Below are 22,350 nucleotides of genomic sequence, written 5' to 3'. Positions count from 1 at the left end.
TTTCTCACTTCTCTCAGTTCCTGTTGTGCAGCTGGGGCAGGGCATGAAGGGAAACTTTCCAAACAGGACTTAGGAAAAAGAATAAATAAAGGAAAACGACAAAATGGTTTACCCATATACCCATTAGAGATAGATTAGAGGTTAGGAAAATACTTGTGCGCAATTTCCCTTTCCTTTTTTTTTTGGCAAAGAAAGCCCCGCAGCCGAAGACAACTAGTATCTATAATGTACGTTTACATAATTGTAACATATAACATCTGTAAGATCTTAATGGCGAGCACCAGACTTACTCTTTTTTTAAACTGATCTTTAAATTTCTAAGGCATGCCAAAACTTTTTTTGAGGCCACTGGCACTGTCACCATTATCCCTGCCCTTTCCGTTATATAGCTGATGAAAGCTTGGGGAGCTGTAATTCGGCTATGAGTACTGTCGGGTTCAGTCGTGTATGCTGGGTCATCTGGGTTTTTTTGTGGGTGGCAGGCATTGCGGTAGACAATGAATTTAAACAAGGAACGTTTATTAGGGATTTTTATTTATTTAATACAGGACTTGTTAAAAGTCCAGGTGTCTTTATTTTTAACTTTTTTTTAGGTTACAACTTTCTTTTTTAGACTATACTCATTCATGTGGGTGTGGGGGTGGTGTCTGGAAAGGGGGGGGTACCCTTGTTATTAAAGGGGGCTTCTAGATTCCAATAAGCTCCCCACCTGCAGACCCCAAAGTCACCAGCTAGTGGTGTGGGGTGAGGATTTTGTCCTCATTGACATGGTGCAGGAGGAGGGGGTACACGCCCCCCCCTTCCTAGATAGCCAGGCTTTATGCTCAGATAAGGGGCCAGTGTGGATTTTTAGAAGAACCTCATGCTTTTCTTTTTTGCATGAGGTATCCCCATAAAGTAAGACTCAAAGGGTCACATATGTATTTTTGGGGGAGACTCACTTTGAAAGAAAGAAAATGGCACTTTCTGTACACAAGGAGGATTAGGATACCCTCCAGGCATGTTATTTAAAAGAAATAGACATTGTTAATGTTTCACTTTAAGCATTTCAAAAAATTACTGATTTTGGACAAATCGATGTTTATTTTTTATTTTTACTTTTTTTTTGCATTTGTACATGTTACTGTACATGTTACCAGTGCACTGCCCCAGTGTAAAAGCATTCATTGATTTTAAGGTTTTTGTGAGCTTTTCAGGCAGATCACTGCAGTCCTGAACAGGGTTAATGTTCACTATCTCATCTGTTATTTTCAAGGGTTAACCCTTGACATTCCTGAAAGGAAAATGGTTGTTTTGCTATCAGTGCTAAGGAGAGCTTGATGCTGGATGGAAGCCTTTTGCCTATGACTTGAACCTGCTAAACCTAAACCTGGAGATATGGTTCATCTAAGGAGAGGTCTATTCCCATCAGAATTGTGGTGATACATTGTGGATATCCATATTGAAGATTCCTGAGCGATTGGGGTCTCTAAGCCATTGCTAATTATCCCTGCATGTATGACCCATATACTGTATGGTACCTGGGTCCACAGCTTCTGGTAAGTGCAATACCTTTATTTGAAGTGTTGGGCTTGTCACATTGGTGACCATTGATATGTGGACATCTCTTTCTCCATTTAAGTTTCAAAGCACTTTCACTTAAGAAAGGGAGAGAGAGGTTTCTGCGCTAAGGATAATAAGAACAGCTGCAACCTCCCTCAAACCATAACCAAAAGCTATATAGATAATTAGTAGAAATGGGAGGGATAGTGGCGCTGCCTAGAGAGATATGGGCCAATATATATATATATATATATATATATATATATATATATATATATATATATATATATAAAGGAAGATGTGGCAGATCTAATAAAAATCAATAGATAAAATACCTAAATATGACTGTAAAATCTAAAAATACATAGAGGTGCATATATAACACATCCAATAAATGGTGTAGAAAGTGGTAAAGAAAGTGTAGAAGATCTAATAAAAATCCATAAGTGAAAATCTCTAGAGGTCTCTAAATGTGACTGTAAAATACAAAATACATAAAGTTGCGTATAAATGACAAATCAAAAAGGCCGATAAACACCAAAAACTTTTTTTTTAAGTATAAGTGAGTGCATCAAAGTGCAGTCCAAGGTGCTGTGTATACCAGTCGAAATTAATTTGGGAACAAGTGAGCAAATATGTCACAAAAGGTGCAGTAATAAAGTGACCAAGTGCTAATGGTGATGCGTTGAACCACACTTAAATAGATAAATACGGTAATTAAATAAATAAATATGGCAGTGTGAGTCACAAAGGTAATCCAGTAAAGTCAGTAAAAAAGTTCTATGAATCCATGTATGTATATATATATATATATATATATATATATATATATATATATATATATATACATGGATTCATAGAACTTTTTTACTGACTTTACTGGATTACCTTTGTGACTCACACTGCCATATTTATTTATTTAATTACCGTATTTATCTATTATATATATATATATAAGCCAGGTGAGAGAGTCCATGAGCGTGTTGGTCCAAAATAGTTGGAGATAACCCCGCTGGGATTAGAGTGCTCGTGGTCCCGCTGATATCAAATGCACTCACCAGAAAACCTAATCCCACACATATATTTAGCGAATATCTCGCTAAAATGTAGGTAAGGTGGGTCTCACTCCGTCCTGGAGTTTCCTAAGGGTGGGGTGCCCAATTCCTGGGCGGGTGGTCCGTTAACCGGGCTAGTTCACAGGTGCCAAGGATCCTTAGGCAATGGGACAGTCCCCATACAGAGATAGACAAGAAAGGACCATATAGTGTAATTCCGTTTTAAAAGGCACTTATTGTAAGCAAAGTATAAGGTGCTCACATGGGTAAAAATACATCAAACGCTAGTTTGCGCTCCAAAGGCCGAAACCGGAAGTGACGTAATGGCTTTATTTCTGCACCTTTTGTGACATATTTGCTCACTTGTTACTTAATTATTTTGACTGGTATACACAGCAGTCACCTTGGACTGCACTTTGATACACTCACTTCTATTTTAAAAAAATATTTTTGGTATTTACCCTTCCTTTTGATTTGTCATTTATATGCAACTTTATGTATTTTGGATTTTACAGTCACATTTAGAGACCTTTAGAGATTTTCACTTATGGATTTTTATTAGATCTTCTACACTTTCTTTCATATATACACCATTTCTTGGATGAGTTATATATGTACCTCTATGTATTTTTGGATTTTACAGTCATATTTAAGTATTTTATCTATTGATTGGTATTAGATCTGCCACATCTTCCTTTATATATATATTGGCCCATATCTCCCTAGGCAGCGCCACTATCCCTCCCATTTCTACTAACTTTCACTTAAGCTACTTTCTGGAATGTGGACCTTATTTGGACTTTTTTGTTGTGATTCTGTGGACTTTTTAACATGAACTATATTGTTTTTGATTCTCCACAAGTGCGTACATATATATATATATATATATATATGTGTATATATACAGTGCCTTGCAAAAGTATTCGGCCACCTTGAACTTTGCGACCTTTTGCCACATTTCAGGCTTAAAACATAAAGATATAAAACTGTAATTTTTTGTGAAGAATCAACAACAAGTGGGACACAATCATGAAGTGGAACGAAATTTATTGGATATTTCAAACTTTGTTAACAAATAAAAAACTGAAAAATTGGGCATGCAAAATTATTCAGCCCCTTTACTTTCAGTGCAGCAAACTCTCTCCAGAAGTTCAGTGAGGATCTCTGAATGATCCAATGTTGACTTAAATGACTAATGATGATAAATAGAATCCACCTGTGTGTAATCAAGTCTCCGTATAAATGCACCTGCATTGTGATAGTCTCAGAGGTCCATTTAAAGCGCAGAGAGCATCATGAAGAACAAGGAACACACCAGGCAGGTCCGAGATACTGTTATGGAGAAGTTTAAAGCCGGATTTGGATACAAAAAGATTTCCCAAGCTTTAAACATCCCAAGGAGCACTGTGCAAGCCATAATATTGAAATGGAAGGAGTATCAGACCACTGCAAATCTACGAAGACCTGGCCATCCCTCTAAACTTTCAGGACATACAAGGAGAAGACTGATCAGAGATGCAGCCAAGAGGCCCATGATCACTCTGGATGAACTGCAGAGATCTACAGCTGAGGTGGGAGACTCTGTCCATAGGACAACAATCAGTCGTATACTGCACAAATCTGGCCTCTATGGAAGAGTGGCAAGAAGAAAGCCATTTCTTAAAGATATCCATAAAAAGTTTAGTTTAAAGTTTGCCACACACCAAACATGTGGAAGAAGGTGCTCTGGTCAGATGAAACCAAAATCAAACTTTTTGGCAACAATGCATCACCCTGAACACACCATCCCCACTGTCAAACATGGTGGTGGCAGCATCATGGTTTGTGACTGCTTTTCTTCAGCAGGGACAGGGAAGATGGTTAAAATTGATGGGAAGATGGATGGAGCCAAATACAGGACCATTCTGGAAGAAAACCTGATGGAGTCTGCAAAAGACCTGAGACTGGGACGGAGATTTGTCTTTCAACAAGACAATGATCCAAAACATAAAGCAAAATCTACAATGGAATGGTTCACAAATAAACATATCCAGGTGTTAGAATGGACAAGTCAAAGTCCAGACCTGAATCCAATCGAGAATCTGTGGAAAGAACTGAAAACTGCTGTTCACAACCGCTCTCCATCCAACCTCACTGAGCTCAAGCTGTTTTGCAAGGAGGAATGGGCAAAAATTTCAGTCTCTCGATGTGCAAAACTGATAGAGACATACCCCAAGCGACTTACAGCTGTAATCGCAGCAAAAGGTGGCGCTACAAAGTATTAACTTAAGGGAGCTGAATAATTTTGCACGCCCAATTTTTCAGTTATTTTATTTGTTAAAAAAGTTTGAAATATCCAATAAATTTCATTCCACTTCATGATTGTGTCCCACTTGTTGTTGGTTCTTCACAAAAAATTACAGTTTTATATCTTTATGTTTGAAGCCTGAAATGTGGCAAAAGGTCAAGTTCAAGGGGGCCGAATACTTCCGCAAGGCACTGTATATATATATATATATATATATATATATATATATATATATATATATATGTATATATATATATATATATATATATATGTATATACTGTGTGTGTATATATATATATATATATATATATATATATATATATATATATATACTAGCGCTGCACTTTGATTTTTTTTTTTTTTTAAGTATTCATTGATTTTAATGGGAATAGCTTTTTGTGAGCTTTTCAGGCGCTTTTTTTTTAGCACCAAAGCACTTGAAAAGCGCCTCAGTGTTAAAGGGCTCCAAATGTTTCTGATCACTGCAGTCCTGAACAGGGTTAATGTTCACTATCTCATCTGTTTTTTTTTTCCAAGGGTTCACCCTTGACATCCCTGAGTGATGAATTTGTTACACATTACTATCTAGAATTGGGGTGTTGCCGCAAGATCTCCGCAAGCATTCCCTGTGCATGCAGCAGATGTAAATGATTAAGCCATAAATACCACAACTGCCAAAAAAAAAAAAAATCCCTTCTGCCTGGAAAATAATCCACACTGTACAGGATTTAGGCACAGCAGACCAGGATACAGAAAACAGCCAGCCATCTCACAGTTAACACATTCAAATGATGGGCAATCCCACTCTCCAATCCCAGGGCGCCCGAAGCATTTTGAAAGGAGGAGGGCCAATAGAAATCACCAAGAGGAGGGACTCCTAATGCTGGAGAGCTTTTTTTTTTTTTCTTCCTTATCATTTTACCTTTTTTAGTTTAGTAAATTACTGCAGTAAGGAATATGCTAAGAAGTGCTGCCTTCTCCTGGCTTACTATGGGGGGAAGAAGCAACCTCTAAAAGAGTATGCCCTTGTTGACCTGCAGCTGTGCTCATAAGATGCCCCAAGACTGTGAAACTTAAAAAAAAAAAAAAAGCCACAGCTTGCTTATTGTCTTTCTGCCCCAAGCAATGGGACAGGCTCAGTCCAGCCTCAGACACACAGCAGAGGAGAGACAAGGGCTGAGGAAGTCTTGGGGCAATTAGTGGGGGGGTGACAGATCTGGAGGGACATACCTGGAGCTCAACCAACACTTTTGCATGGGATGTCAGAAAACTGTACTGGAATAGAGCGGTGCTGATTTGCTGCTATGACTTGTTTGCGCTGGCAGAGCTGAGTGGCCGGCTGCTAAGTCACTTTGTATGGGCAGGACACTGTGAGAGGGTGCCGCTGTCCGTGGTGCTGAAGAGGGAGACGCTGTCCGAGGTGCTGAAGGAGGGTGCCGCTGTCCCTTGTGCTGAATAGGGAGACGCTGTCTGTGGTGCTGAATGAGTGTGTCGCTGTCCGTGGTGCTGAAGAGGGAAGCGCTGTCCGCTGTGCTGAATAGGGAAGCCGCTGTCCGTGGTACTGAACGCGCGTGTCGCTGTCCGTGGTGCTGAAGAGGGAGAGCTATCCGCGGCACTGAGTCAGCCGCTGTCCGTAGTGCTGAACGCTCCTACTTTGGCTCTCCTCTCCAACAACGAACGTCTATCGGATCCGAGCTTCAGCACTTTCCCCGCTGGACAGCAACCCACCGCGCCGCCAGCATGTGCAGCCTCAGTGCTCTGGGCATCTACCTATGGGAGACCCTTGTATTCTTCAGGTAATGCTGCATTTAGGGTAGGGGGCGGTTGGGTGGGGTGGGAGGGGGATTACTTAAAATCTTAAAGGCTGATGAGAGATTATAATCGCTTGTTTAATCCTAGACAGTGTGTGTGTGATTTGTAACTGCCGTGCTTTACCGACTTTATGTAAGTAGTGCTGCAAAATCTCTAACCGCAGTGCTGATGAAAACACCGTAGGCTCGTGAAGGCAGGAGGGCGGCCACTGCTGGAAGTCTGCCGGTACTGCAGCCGCTGTCTCGTTTTTTTTCCTGCCCGGTGTCCGCTTAGCATGCCATTTAGAATATTAATATTACATGCGAGGCAAAATCAAGCGTACATGCTATGATAAGATCGCATCGAACACGATAAAGATAAATTAGCTCCAGTGGGCAAGGTAACCTTCAGCTTGCTCACTGCTGTTACAAGATGTTCTTTTTTTTTTTTTTTTTGGTGGCAGCAGTCTCTATTTTCTTTTACTAAACTAGCTAAAATACTCTGCTATAAAAGGTGAATTATTTATGTAATGCATTTTTTTTTAATACGTAAATTTCATTTTTTTCAAATCCCTAAGATTGTATATTGCGCTCTGTCGTTATTATTGTTGTTGTTGGTTTGATGATATTATCATTTATTTTTTATTGTTGTTATTGCGGTGTTTTCAGCTGCAGCTTGTTCAATCTATAAAAGCTTTTTACGAATGAAATCAGCGACGCAGTAGTGAAATTCCAATGGGTCGTTAATCACGTTTGTCAGAGTTAAGTCATCGCCCAACTAGGAGCCAGATATAATCTCTCCCATTTGTTTTGTGGTGATAGTTTGGCTTTTTTTGCTTTTTCAAAAGTAAAGGCGACCCTAGGAAAGGAAGGGGGGGGAGGAGGGTCAATGGTTTGTAAATAGGTAATATTTTCTAAATTGTAAAATGAAGCGTAATTAATGTAAATGATGACTTAGGCTAGCCATACATCATACAATTTTCTTACAATTTTCTGTAGAATTTTATTTAGATTTATCTTCAACTATGTAGTACAAAGGCCTGCCTTATAGGATACAATTGAAAGTGTTGTTTTGACCTCTTATTATATGGATTTTGGTAAATCTAACAGAAAATTATACAAGAAATTTGAACATGTATGGCCAGCCTTAGGCTAACCACACATTATACAATGTTCTTGTATAATTTTCCTTTAGATTTAACAAAACCATATAATATGAGGTCAAACCTAAACACTTTCAATTTGCATGCAATCAGGCAGGCCCTTGCACTACATAGTTGAAGGTAAATCTAAAGGAAATTAAATAAGAGAATTGTATAATGTATGGCCAGGCTTAGAGGGTTATATTTACTAAAGCTGAAGAGTGCAAACTCTGGTGCAGCTCTGCACAGAAACCAATCAGCTTCCTGGTTTTATTGCCAAAGCCTTAAACAACAAGCTGAAGTCAGAAGCTGATTGGCCACCATGCACCCCAGATTCTGAGCACATCAGTATTAGTAATCTACCCCAGAGTGTCTTCTTATGATTAATAATCTTAGAACCATGTTTAAGAGGAGCAGCAACTGGGAAGAATTATTATGCATTGGTCAAAGAAACAAATGCATATGAGCCTATGCATAACAACTTTGGACAGTTTTTTTGTAATGTAATATTACACTAATAATAAATGCGGTGGAGGTTGAGCCCATGAGACAACTATGAAATTAAATAGAAAAAAAAGGCACAGCAAAACTGAATAAAGTAACAGAGGGGAAAATATGGTCTGATTTTCTGTAACATTGCCTCTAAAGTTTTACCTGTTATGTTGAGATTACAGTCACATATCACTTGATGGTGCATTATTCATTACTAATAAGGTGCATGTACACTTTTTGAGCCATGCTAGAACTTGTAGGCCTTGTCCATACAGCTAGCTGACGTATGATTTTCTTAGTACGTGCCCCAAAGGAATGCTATGTGCAGGCTGCGGTAGCTGTTGCAGGTGTGATAGATCCCCTCGCAGTCATTGTATTTCTTAGGCAGTTTAGGAGCTACTTATGCATGGAAAACAAGATACAGACCAATAGCCTTAAACTAGATTTCACAGACTTGTTGGAGTATATCTTTTAAAACAATCCATATACAAAGGCTTATTCATTAAATTTACCTAATAGGGATTTCATGTAAGTTTTCCTGAAGAAGGGATATAAGGCATCTCAAAAACGTGCATTTTTAATAAAGACCAATAAAGAGTATCGCTTATACAATATTCTGCTACAGCTACGTTTTCAAGATAACTCCAACTAATTATAAACTTCATCCTTACTGAATTATTTTGTAAGCAATTATGCTGCTTTTAAAAGATTACCCTTATCCCACTAAGTTATAGGTAATACCCAAAAGAACAAGGTTGCACGTGCAAGTAGAAGAATATCCTTTTCTGTGCAGGATTGCTGGACTTTCTTCTATGTGACAGCTTGAGATGTGTGGAGGTGCTGGTACACCTCCTACTAGAGCTTCTACTTCTTTAAATTGAGATTGGGCCCTCAAGATACCCCAAAGGTGCTCCTCTGGGAGCTTTCAGGCAGTTCCCAGTGGGAAGAGATCCAAAGTCTCCCATTTGGCTAGACACTGGAAGCTGTCACAAACAGCTTTATTTGGAGGCTGGGCATAAGGGCATTTGACTGACTTTCCCCTGTACCTCATACAAGATTAATAGTGTAAAAATAAAGAATTTAAATGGTGATTATTATCATTAGGTGTGTATTCATTGGTGTCAGTTGAAAATGTCTCAATCCATAGTAATACAGAAAGGCGCGTTAGACCAAAACTGGAAGAAAAGGTCCACGATAATTTAATTGTTGCTATAAAAAAGTAATATATAAACAACCAATGTGTTTTGAAGTTAAAACCACTCTTTCATCTCTTCCCCTTATTACCCTACCATGGTTAAGCAAACATCATATGCCTCCTGAAATATGCACCCATCCATTTATTGGAACCACACTACTATGCTTCCGGAGGGTAAGCAACATTACATCTATAACTACACCAGGCCTGCTTACCCCAATTCAAATGAATCCTGACTTCCCTCTGGGTATGCACTACCCCTTTTTAGCTGAACATTGATCTCATTAACAGGTTCTAGCCCATTGCTTCTATGACTGTGGTGAGTTTCTATTTAACTCTCACATCTCTTCCCAAATGAAAAGAACACCCATCCCTCCCTCCCACGCCCAGTGGGACGCGGAACGCGTCGACGCAATTTCCGGCTACACGCCTTTCGTGTCGTCATTTCCGGTAGCGGTGGAACGCACGCCGGAGCCAAGGGAGCCCGCTGCGCACCGTAAGCCTAGAAGCCTACCGCTACATGACTTTCACCGCCTGTATACATCTGATGAAATGTGAGTTTTATTCTTGGATGGTCTAATAAAGTTTGCGTAGCAATATTACACTATCTGGGTTTCTCCTTTCCTTATGGTCAAACTTGCCGGGAGTTAATAGGAGATATTGATTGGTCACAGCCAGGATTTAAGATCTCTTTCCCGGATCACATGCCGGACTCTGCCCGCATGACCCTTACACTATAAGGTTTGGGGGTCCACTTAATCCGGTAAGTGAAAGAACCTTGGGGAGAGGATTGAGTCACCCTGTCACCTCACTATTGCAGCATGCTAGAGCACTTCAATTCCAGCACTTGAGCACTTTATTCTATCTTCAGCTACCTTCACTGGCTACCTGCTGAAGCATTCATTTATTTGGACTGTCACATTGTTTTTGGATTATTTATATATTCTTATATATATATTTTTTACTATTCATGAACTCTATGTATTTTTTCACGTCACGGGGTGTTTTTATTGTATCTTAGAGTTGGATATTTTGTCATTATTTATATTTATATTTATATTCAGTCACGTTGAGCACTTTCAGTATCCCAGATCTGCGCTGTTTGTTTTTTGCACTAACAGTATTCAAATCCTTTTGATTTCACGCACAGCAGCATTTTTGGAGACACTTTATACATCACCATAGCGCAGCTTTAATTTATTTTTCGTTTCACAATGAGCTAACTATAACAGGAAACCTGAAAATTAACTTGAAAAACCCAGTCATAGGCATGTGCACAGGGTGTATAGGATGTGCATCGTACACCCAACCACCCCATACACATTAGCATTATTGCTTTGTGTGCCAGCGTAAAGATCTCCATCTTACCGACTTTGCCATAAGAGAAGTGCGTACTAACTTCATTTTCACTGTTTCTGCAGGTAGATTGCTTTCCCTGCCGGCGCCATATATACAGTATCTCACAAAAGTGAGTACACCGCTCACATTTTTGTAAATATTTTATCACATCTTTTCATGTGACATGTTAACAAGTAAAGTGCACGTGCTCAGCACCATATCCAGACCACTGCCTTGCTAAAGAAGCCGAGGGTAAAGGTGATGGACTGACCAAGCATGTTTGCAGACCTAAACCCTATTGAACATTTGTGGGGCATCCTCAAACGGAAGGTGGAGGATCTCAAGGTCTTTAACATACACCAATTCCGTGATTTCATCATGGAAGAGTGGAAGAGGACTCTGGTGAACTTCATGCTCAAGAGGGTTAAGGCAGTGCTGGAAAATAATGGTGGCCACACAAAATATTGACACTTTGGGCCCAATTTTCACTTAGGGGTGTACTCACCTTTGTTGCCAGTGGTTTAGACAATATTGGATGTGTGTTTGGGTTATTTTGAGGGGACAGCAAATTTACACTGTAATTCAAGCTGTACACTCACTACTTTACATTGTAGCAAAGTGTCTTTTCTTCAGTGTTGTCACATGAAAAAATATAATAAAATATTTACAAAAATTTGAGGGGCCCATTGTTTTATATTCACTGACATTTTTGGCTGAATGAGACTTAAATGACAGTTGGTTGCATTCTTTATGGTATTATAATAATAATTATCATTATTATTATTATTATTATTATTATTATTATATTACAGCAAGTAAAATTATAACATACGGCAAAACTTTTTTTTAGTTTTGGATAGAGTTGAGAACTCTGAGAATATTGCAATGCATAAAGATCTATTATACTACCCATACATAGGCATGCAGCTGTGCATATGGTATCCATGTGCTGTGACCTTCAGCATTGCATCTATAACTTGGCATTGAAGAATTATGAAGTGTTGGCCAAACTACATCTCTTAGTCTCAACATTTACAATTTTGTCTGATGTTTTTGCCACAAAGAACACCAAATCATTGGAATCTGTCAAAATGTATGTGTGTTAAATATTAGTTGTCAATTGTGTAAATCATTTCTCCTACTAAGCACCACCTAAAGGTGCTACCTAACAAGTACCTGGAGGTACCTGGCAGTTGTACCTTCCTTATCTTAAAAGACCAGTAATGAGACCTATGTATGGTGCTTATCTTCAGATCACTATGGAGATTAAAGAAAAGTAAAAATGTTCATGACAATTTGCCAGACACCCCTTAATAGTCTTTGCACATAAGGGATATTGCTTAACCTTGGGATTTTAAATTCAGTGTAACCATAGCCAGGTCCCTGAACAATATGTACAGGTTGATTTCATGTCTGCAATTGGTGGTGATTAGACATGTTTGGGTTATGATTTTAGCTCCACTATAAATTCTTGATAACTAAAGCTGTGCAATAACTATGATTACAAGTCAGAAGCTGGAAGAAATCTGGCTCCTCCTCAATTCTTACCTACATTATGTTCGTTATTATCATTAAAGTTTTAACGAAGTTTGATTACTATTATTTCGCAATGCTGCAAATATGTCACAGACGTGAACAAATTGGGTAAGTGTTATCCTAAAGGCAAATACGGAAATATACTACTACCTTGAGGGTATACTGGGATGCATGTGATCACACAGGGCCAATCAGCAGTCTGCAGTGCATTCTGGCAGACAGATGTTTCACAATTAATCTATTTAGAAGCTTAGTGAGTATGCTGAATGCCACATTTCATTTTTTTATCTGCCAAGAAGATTTCAACTTGGGATGCTTTATGCTGATGTGACAAAGTTACAAGAGATAGGAACATACTGCGATAACTTCAGTCAGCAGAACATGTATGTATTTATAACTTGACAATTTTGACATGAGTTTAATATCCATTTGGCTTAAGTTTGATGTGTATGTTTTCAAACATGCCATTTACAGTATATGTAATACTGTTTGTGTTAAATTAGAGGGAAACTCTAAGGGCTTTGAATTATATTTTTATTTATTTTTAAGTGTTCAAGTTTTTAAAACCATTATATTTATACTGTATATATATATATATATATATATATATATATATATATATATATATATATATATATATATATATATATATATATATACACAGTATCTCACATAACTGAAGTAATGACACTTTGCTACTGTAAAGTATTGAGTGCACAGCTTGTATAACAGTGTAAATATGCTGTTCCCTCAAAATAACTCAACACACAGCCATTAATGTCTAAACTGCTGGCAACAAAAGTGAGTACACCCCCAAGTGGAAATTGGGCCCAAAGTGTCAATATTTTGTGTGGCCACCATTATTTTCTCAATTAGCCTTTTTCCTTCCCCGGTGTCATGTGACTTGTTAGTGTTACAAGGACTCAGGTGTGAATTGGGAGCAGATGTGTTAAATTTGGTGTTATCGCTCTCACTCTCTCATACTGGTCATTGGAAGTTCAACATGGCAGCTCATAGCAAAGAACTCTCTGAGGATCTGAAAAAAAAGAATTGTTGCTCTACATAAAGATGGCCCAGGCTATAAGAAGATTGCCAAGACCTTGAAACTGAGCTGCAGCACAGTGGCCAATGCCATACAGCGGTTTAACAGGACAGGTTCCACTCAGAACAGGCCTCGCCATGGTCAACCAAAGAACTTGAGTGCACATGCTCAGTGTCATATACAGAGGTTGTCTTTGGGAAATAGACATATGAGTGTTGCCAGTATTGCTGCAGAGGTTGAAGGTGTGGGGGGTCATCCTGTCAGTGCTCAGAACATACGCTGCGCACTGCAATAAATTGGTCTGTATGGCTGCCGTCCCAGAAGGAAGCATTTTCTAAAGGTGATGTACAAGAAAGCCCACAAAATGTTTGGTGAAGACAAGCAGACTAAGGGCATGGATTACTGAAACCATGTCCTGTGGTCTAATGATAATAATATAAACTTATTTAGTTCAGATGGTGTCAAGCGTGTGTGGCGGCAACTAGGCGAGGAGTACAAAGACAAGTGTGTCTTGCCTACAGTCAAGCATGGTGGTGGGAGTGTCATGGTCTGGAGCTGCATGAGTGCTGCTGGCACTGGGATGCTACAGTTCATTGAGGGAACCATGAATGCCAACATGTACTGTGACATGCTGAAGCAGAGCACGATCCCCTCCCTTCAGAGACTGGGCAGGGCAGTATTCCAACATGATAACAACCCCAAAGACACCTCCAAGGCAACCACTGCCTTGCTAAAGAAGCTCAGGGTAAAGGTGATGGACTGGCCAACCATGTCTCCAGACCTAAACCCTATTGAGCATCTGTGGGGCCTCCTCAAATGGAAGGTGGAGGAGTGCAAGATTTCTGACATCCACCAACTCTGTAATGTCAGCATGGAGGAGTGGAAGAGGACTCCAGTGGCAACCTGTGGAGCTCTGGTGAACTCCATGCCCAAGAGGGTTAGTTCAGTGCTGGAAAATAATGGTGGCCACACAAAATATTGGCCCCTTTGGCCCCAATTTGGACATTTCCACTTAGAGGTGTACTCAGTTTTGTTGTCGGGGGTTTAGACATTAATGGCTGTGTGTTGAGTTATTTTGAGGGGACAGCAAATTTACACTGTTATACAAGCTGTACACTCACTACTTTAAATTGTAGCAAAGTGTCATTTCTTCAGTGTTGTCACATGAAAAGATATAATAAAGTATTTAAAAAAATGTGAGGGGTGTGCTCACTTTTGTGAGATACTGTATATATATATATATATATATATATATATATATATACATATATTCATACCATGTGTGTGTGTGTGTGTATATATATATATATATATATATATATATATATATATATATATGTATATATATATATATATATATATATATATATATATATAAAAAATTAAGTATATATAAGTATATAATATATATAGTGTATAAATATAGATATATATAATAACACTGATTATATAAAAAAAAACGTTTTAAATATAGAGATGTGGGGGGGTCTATTTCTGAAAAAAAAAAATTAAGAATCCCCAGCTGACAGCTGAATGTGCTGGCGGGGAATTCACTGGTTGTTAGGTTGCCAACGGGTGCCAGCTCCCTAACAACCAGGAGGAAGCTGTCACATTTAGTAGTGGTAATTGTTAAAAAAGGCAGCAAAGAAACTATTATACCCATATTTAAAACATTGCAGGTATTGTACGTTATGCTTGCACAAGTTATAAGATATTCACAAAGCAATTTTTTTCTAAATAGAACCCTTAAAGTCCATGTAATACAGTAGTTCAGCGTCACTTTTAAAAAAGAAATGTAAAGATGAGGATTATATTTAAAAATTGGCAATTGTTTGTGATACACAAACTAAATACTGTCCCTCCTAAAGTCCAAAAAGACAGTAAGCTGGCCCTTTGTTTGGAAAGTTTGGAGACCTGTTATAAAGTATTGCTAGTTAGCTTGGGACCTGGATATCACATACAGTACCACTTTCTCATGGAGTCTTGAGGTGACCCTTGCTATTCCATTTAAAAATTCCTATGCATAGTGGCTGTAAGCTCTTTATTGTCTTTTCTCTCTTTCATTTCACAGCTTTCTAGCAATCCTCCGTTAGCAGCTGTGAAAACTCTGACAGGAAATCAGACTTTTGAAAGTGAAATGGGTGCTTAACCAGATAGCAAGCAATTGAGCTGCAAGTTTAAAAATGACTTACTAAGCTAGACTTGCCAGGCTTCACAAGTTTACTGCACAAATGCATGACTCCGGATCAGCTTTCTTCACAAACATTCTGCAAGTCTGCAGCAAGTTCTGGTTCAGTTATGTTGTGTAATAGTCACCCCACGACAGTGATTGAATTGGGAAAAGTGTCAACTAGAACTTGTGCTTCAGGTGCTCTGCAAGTGTAAGTGTACAACTTCTCAGTGAAAATGTGCAGCAAGTTAACAAGACTTACAATTCAACACTGCCACAAATGTTATAGCTGCTTTGTAAGAATTTACTGTTTGGTCCCATGCACATGGGCTTCAAAACACATGCATCCAGGTTAATTTGGAGCTAACTTCTAAATGCATCTAGAAAAATATAATGCTCCTCTGTGGCTGAAAGCACACTAGACTTTCAGCAGCATCTGGGTGTATTCAGTCTAGCTGTGTGTACGCAACAAGAAAATGTTAAGCCCGGTTTCATGCCGCTAATCGCATGTGAATGCAAGCACATTAAACGCAAGATAAATGGATGAAGGAACCATAAACTATGTTTATACCTACCAGATCCATTTCTCCTGTGTTAAATGCAGGTGGACCTTGTGCATAAGGCTTTAGATGGGATAGCACCAGGAATGGCATTCGCCTCAAAGTAGATGTAAATCCAACCACTAAAATCTCATATATGTTTCAATATGTTTACAGTGCCTTAAAATTTTCCACATTTTGTCATATTACAACCAAAAACATAAATGTATTTTATTGGGATTTTATGTGATAGACCAACACAAAGTGACACATAATTGTGAAGTGGAAGGAAAATGATGAATGGTTTTCAAATTTTTTACAAATATATATTTGAAAAGGGTGGCGTGTATTTGTATTCAGCCCCCTTTGCTCTGATACCCCTAACTAAAATGTAGTGGAACCAATTGTCTTCAGAAGTCACCTAATTAGTAAATAGAGTCCACCTGTATGTAATTTAGTCTTAGTATAAATGCAGAAGTTCTATGAAGCCCTCAGAGGTTTGTTAGAGAACCTTTGTGAACCAACAGCATCATGAAGGCCAAGGAACACACCAGACAGGTCAGGGATAAAATTGTGGAGAATTTTAAAGCAGGGTTAGGTTATAAAACAAATATCCCAAGCTTTGAACATCTCACGGAGCACTGTTCAATCCATATTCTGAAAATGGAAAGAGTATGGCACAACAGCAAACCTACCAAGACATGGTCATTTACCTAAACTGACAGGCCGGGCAAGGGGAGCATTAATCAGAGAAGCAGCCAAGAAGCCCTTGGTAACTCTGGAGGAGCTGCAGAGATCCACAGGTGGGAGAATCTGTCCACAGGACAACTATTAGTTGTGCACTCCCCAAATCTGGCCTTTATGGAAGAGTGGCAAGAAGAAAGCCATTGTTGAAAGAAAGCCATAAGAAGTCCTGTTTGCAGTTTGCGAGAAGCCATGTGGGGGATGCAGCAAACATGTGGAAGAAGGTGCTCTGGTCAGGTGAGACCAAAATTGAACTTTTTGGCCTGAAATCAAAATGATATGTGTGACAAAAAACTAAAACTGCACATCACCCTGAACACACCGTCCCTACCATGAAACATGGTGGTGGCACCATAATGTTGTGGGGATGCTTTTCTTCAGCAGGGACAGGGAATATGATTAGAGTTGATGTGAAGATGGATGAAGCCAAATACAGGGAAATCTTAGAAGAAAACCTGCTAGAGTATGCAAAACACTTGAGACTGGGGCAGAGGTTCACCTTCCAGCAGGACAACGACCCTAAACATACAGCCAGATCTACAATGGAATGGCTTAGATCAAAGCATATTCATGTGTTAGATTGTCCCAGTCAAAGTCCAGACCAAAATCCAATTGAGAATCTGTGGCAAGACTTGAAAATTGCTGTTCACGTATGCTCTCAATCCAATCTGACAGATATTGAGCTATTTTGCAAAGAAGAATAGGAAAAAAGGTCACTCTCTGGATGTGGAAAGCTATACATACCCAAAAAGACTTGCAGCTGTATATGCAGCGAAAGGTAGTACTACAATGTATTGGCTCAGGGGGGACTGAATACAAATGCACACTACACTTTTCAGATATATATTTGTAAAAAAAAATTTAAAACCATTTATCATTTTCCTTTCACTTCACATTAATGTACCACTTTGTGTTGGTCTATTACATAAAATCCTGAGAAAATACATTTGTTTTGGTTGAAATATGACAAAATGTGGAAAATTTCAAGGGGGATGAATACTTTTTCAAGGCACTGTATTTCAAAAGTTTTTACTATTTTTAAATCTGTAGCTTTCATTAAATATAACACCTGGCCATGTTGCCATGAAAGTCCTTTGCTAGGACACTTCCTTTTACCAGGTGACATCCATCTCCCAGATGTGTTCCTGCATTGTCGACCTGTCACATGCCTCCTAATGGAGAGCCAGCTGTGCCAGCACACATTGTACAGACACTGTCCAACTATTGCTGGAGCCTTCAAATATAGACAGAAATTTGCTGCAAAAAAAAGGCTTGAGGAGATCAGCGGCACTGAGACAAAAAAATAAAAATAAATAAAAATAAACAAAAGTGAAAGGAGTAATAACATAAAAATATTTTTTCTTAACCACTTTACCACCGGAGGATTTTGCTGTCTTACGTCCAGGCCACTTTTTGCGATTCGGCACTGTGCGACTTTAACTGACAATTGCGCGGTCATGCAATGCCGTACCCAAACAAAATTTACGTCCTTTTTTTCCCACAAACAGAGCTTTCTTTTGGTGGTATTTGATCACCTGTGCGATTTTTTACTTTTTGCGCTATAAACAAAAAAAGAGCGTACATTTTGAAAAAATAACAATATTTTTCACATTTTTTTATATGAAATTCCCCCCCAAAAAAATGTAAAAATCAAATTTTTTTTAATTTTTGGCCAATTTGTTTTCTGCTACATATGTTTGGTAAAAAAAATCACAATAAGCGTATTTTGATTGGTATGCGCAAAAGTTATTGCGTTTACTAACTAAGGGAAAGATTTCTGTCATTTTTGGTGTTTTTTTTTTTTTAACGAGTAATGGCGGCGATCTGCAATTTTTTTTTGCGGGACTGCGACATTGCAGCAGAGAGATCGGACCCTTGACTGACATTTTTGACACTTTTGGGGGTACCAGTGACATTTCTACAGTAATCAGTGCTATAAATATGCACTGTTACTGTAAAATAACACTGGCAGGGAAGGGGTTAACTTTATTGGAGAGTGAGGGGTTAATGTATGCCTGGTGCTTACTGACATGTGTGGGGGGAAGTGACTGAGTGACACAGGGACAGATCGCATGTTCAGCTATGCTGAACCCTGCAAACTGACCCTGCCTGTCACTTAGAAGATCCGCCCGCTTTGTTTACACAACTCTCTCTTTCCCCGACGATCGGGGAAGAGCAGCGGCGATCGCCGCCGCTCCTCCCCTGGCCCGACTCCCGCTGTGACTGAAAATAGTGGGAGCGAGCCTCCGGCCGCGCGCGCACACCGCCCACAAAGGGGGGAATCCAGCGACGTAGGTCTACGTCGCTGGACGATAACGAGCCACTTTGCCGCAGTAGAAGCAATGTGAGCGGTCGTTATGTGGTTAAAACACAGTCCCGTAGCAAGCTAAATGTCATACAGTTAGGCTTTACACTACTGTTTTAGAAACAGCTACATCTCATTAAATTGTAAATCATTTTATTACAAATAAATACAATTTTAGGAATATTTCCAATTCAATTAAAAAAAAACAAACATTTGTGTGGCCATGCTAGAAATATATTATACCAATTGTATTTGCTAAGATTTGCCAATGTGCTCCTCAATATGCAAGTCCAGCAACCAGAAAAATGAGTTGTTGACATGAGTTGTGGCTTGTCTCTGAGGAGATTAAGAGAGTTATTATAATTCAAGAATCCCAGCATTTCTAGTAAGGGTTTTCCTTTCCTATTAGTGCAGCAGATCCTATGCTTGGTATATGTACAGCACCATATGACGAAAATGTAAAATGTGTTTATCTTGTAGGGAAACAAGAGGCGCAGGATTTCATCTGTTTTTTGTATGACTGTTATAAGGTGCACAGAGTGAGGAAAAGCCACAGGAATGGTGTATTTTTTAATTTATATTCATCATTTTCTGTAAGAGCCCTGAACACCAAAATGTGTTTGGAGGGTTGTTATTCCTCTTAGATGTCTCTTTGTTCTGCAAATGCAGTTGACCTGCTTCTGATGTGCATTGAGTTGTTTTAAAATGATACTTACCTGTTCTGTGCCGTGATGTTGTTGTCGATATTACTCTTCGATTGCTCATCGTTGATATTGATATTGATATATCGACGATATTGCAGAGAGTGGTCCCTTACCTCCTCTTTGATGGTCCACGGCCAGCGCTGTCTGCTCCTCAGCAACCATGTGCTATAGATGCACACAACACCAGCATGCTATGCTCACCCCTCACAGGAGTTTAATTGATAGCAGCAGGAGCATATGGCTAGCCCTGCTCTCAGTGTCTCCTGTGGGACCAGGAAGAGGGGAAAGTGGTGCTTCAGCCAGGACAACGCTAGATCAGTGAGAGATGTCAGGTAAGTAAGGTAATGGGGGGGCAGTCAATGGGGTGTTTTTTTTTTTACCTCAATGCAGGGAATGCATTAGGTTAAAAACTTTTAGAGTTTAGAACCACTTTATATTAATAGCATAAAATACTTTTCCCTACTGAAATCAAATCCAAAAGCCAATGCTAGTGTTATCAGGAAGAACAGTGTCCTGTACAAATAGTAATCCAATGAGAAGAAGGAAACAGGAATTTCAACTGACCTAATTTCTTATCTCACCAATAATTCCGTGATAATTGTTCTGCCATCACAACAGCTTATTTGTGTCACCCAAGCATTATTTTACAGCAAATAATTCACCAATATCATCACTTTAGGAAATGAAGACAGATATGGTGATTTCTGTTATAGAATCCAATAGGAAATGCTATTCAGGTGCTAGATCAAAGAAAGACTAAGCTTCAGGTTCATGTAAAGTAAAATGATGGCCTCCCATTAAAAAAAGTGCTGAAGCACTAATATATAGGTGCATCTGCCCTTATAGTTTTCTCTTAGTCCACCGCTCCCAAAAAAACTGTTGATCATGCCAGTGAACTCCACCTAATGCAGATTCCTGAGATGGTGTGGCAACAATTCTGCACTGCTCCTGAATTCAGAGCAAAGTTGCCACTTTGTTTGCACTACAGTGGGATGAGAAAATTTTGCTGGAGCATAGCTATCAGCATTGTCACTGCTGATTCACAGTCCTGTAGATTGTCAGTCAGCATCTAGCCATACCTAGTCCTGCCCCCTGCTTTCCGGTTTGACAGCACTGCCTCTGTTGCTGAAATCATGCGACTGTGAGCTGCAGTGTCTAGGAAGGGAAGCATGAGAGATACAAATGAAGAAGGATTTGACTCAATCAGGGTAGGTAAAGGAAGCTTTTTGTTTCCTTTACGAGGCTTATGTATTACATTGAAACTGGACCAGGTATTTGATTATACAGCTTATAGTTGTACTTGAAAGAAGAACTAAGCAACGTTTTCATCTGCATATCAACATCACCTTATATTAAGGTCAAATGTAGTTTCTAAGCAAATTTTATAAATTTGATTAGAGGTGTGGCAGGGCAAGCCCGTGCCAATGTTTAATAGGGCAGTCTGGGCCAGATTTTATAGGAAACAGGCACACTAATGGTGCCAGTGTGTGCTCGGTTTATGTTAGATTCAAAGCTAGAGGTTAATTCCCCACCCTCAGGAAGTGGTCAGTTTGTGAAGGGAGCAGAGAGAGGTGCAAGCCTGCACCATACTGTCTAGGTCAGGACAAAAAAAGGCTGAGCCTGTGAGAGATGGAGCATCAGGTAGCTGCAGGATAATAGGCCAAACTGACAAAGGTACAGGATTTTGTGCACAAGTACTGGGACTGTGCGTTAGATGGTCTTGAAGACCAAGGCATGAGGTCTGAACATTAAAGCTGAGAGAAGAGCCATTAAGGCTAAATATTGTTCATTTGTTGTATAAATGGTGAGAACCCCTGTGTTGGAAGACTTTCATTTGTGAACTTTTTGCTTTCTTTTGAATATAAGTGGGTAAAAAAATCCCTGAAATGTACTTCTGGCATGGAGTAAACTCATTGTTTTGCACTATCGATGAGTTACAAAACCCTCAACTTGTCACCGAAGGTTCAAAATTGTATGCAAAAAGCACCTTTCTGTTTGTAATTTTTGCAATCCTTCCCCATCCTAAGCAAAAACCTTCAAATCAGATTAGCGTGCTGTGTGCTGTGATACAGTTTTGTGGTTTTCTGTGCCACTGCCTGTATAGGAAGAAGGTTGGAAGATTTTAAAGAGCTTACATATATGCACATATCGGGAACTTTCTGTGACTATTGGGCATATGTCAATTCTGGGGCATGGATATCACTATTCCAATAGTGTATTTGTGATAAGGAGGTAACTTTCATTACATCATTCACCTGAGTGCACACAAAACACACATCGTTATTGCATGACTACTAGTTTTCCCCTGCCTAGATTGGCCATTTGTATTTCTTTGCAAAGACATAAGAAGGGGGATGCAAAATAATATTTTCTGCACAGTGTGACAACACTGTTCTAGTTTGTTGCACATTGGCTATTGTCATTGGTTACTGCATTTCCTTATGAAATAAGCTTAATTGTTTGTAATA

General features: G+C 39.2%; 1 protein-coding gene across 1 annotated transcript in view; it reads left to right on the top strand.

Annotated features, from left to right (window-relative positions):
• The first annotated feature begins 6,508 nt into the window (after nucleotides 1-6,508).
• GLRA1 (glycine receptor alpha 1) overlaps nucleotides 6,509-22,350 on the top strand; it is a 242,693-nt gene continuing 226,851 nt past the window's right edge. The window contains exon 1 of the mRNA XM_082256006.1: nucleotides 6,509-6,681. Coding sequence (XP_082112132.1) covers nucleotides 6,626-6,681 — 56 coding nt within the window. The 5' untranslated portion in view covers nucleotides 6,509-6,625. The remainder of the gene's footprint in view (nucleotides 6,682-22,350) is intronic.

This window comes from Pelophylax lessonae (genome assembly GCF_965119305.1).
Source record: "Pelophylax lessonae genome assembly, chromosome: 4".
In the NCBI taxonomy this organism is placed as follows: domain Eukaryota; kingdom Metazoa; phylum Chordata; class Amphibia; order Anura; family Ranidae; genus Pelophylax; species Pelophylax lessonae.
Note: the sequence above shows the minus strand (reverse complement) of the source record. Positions and strands in the feature narration are given on the sequence as shown.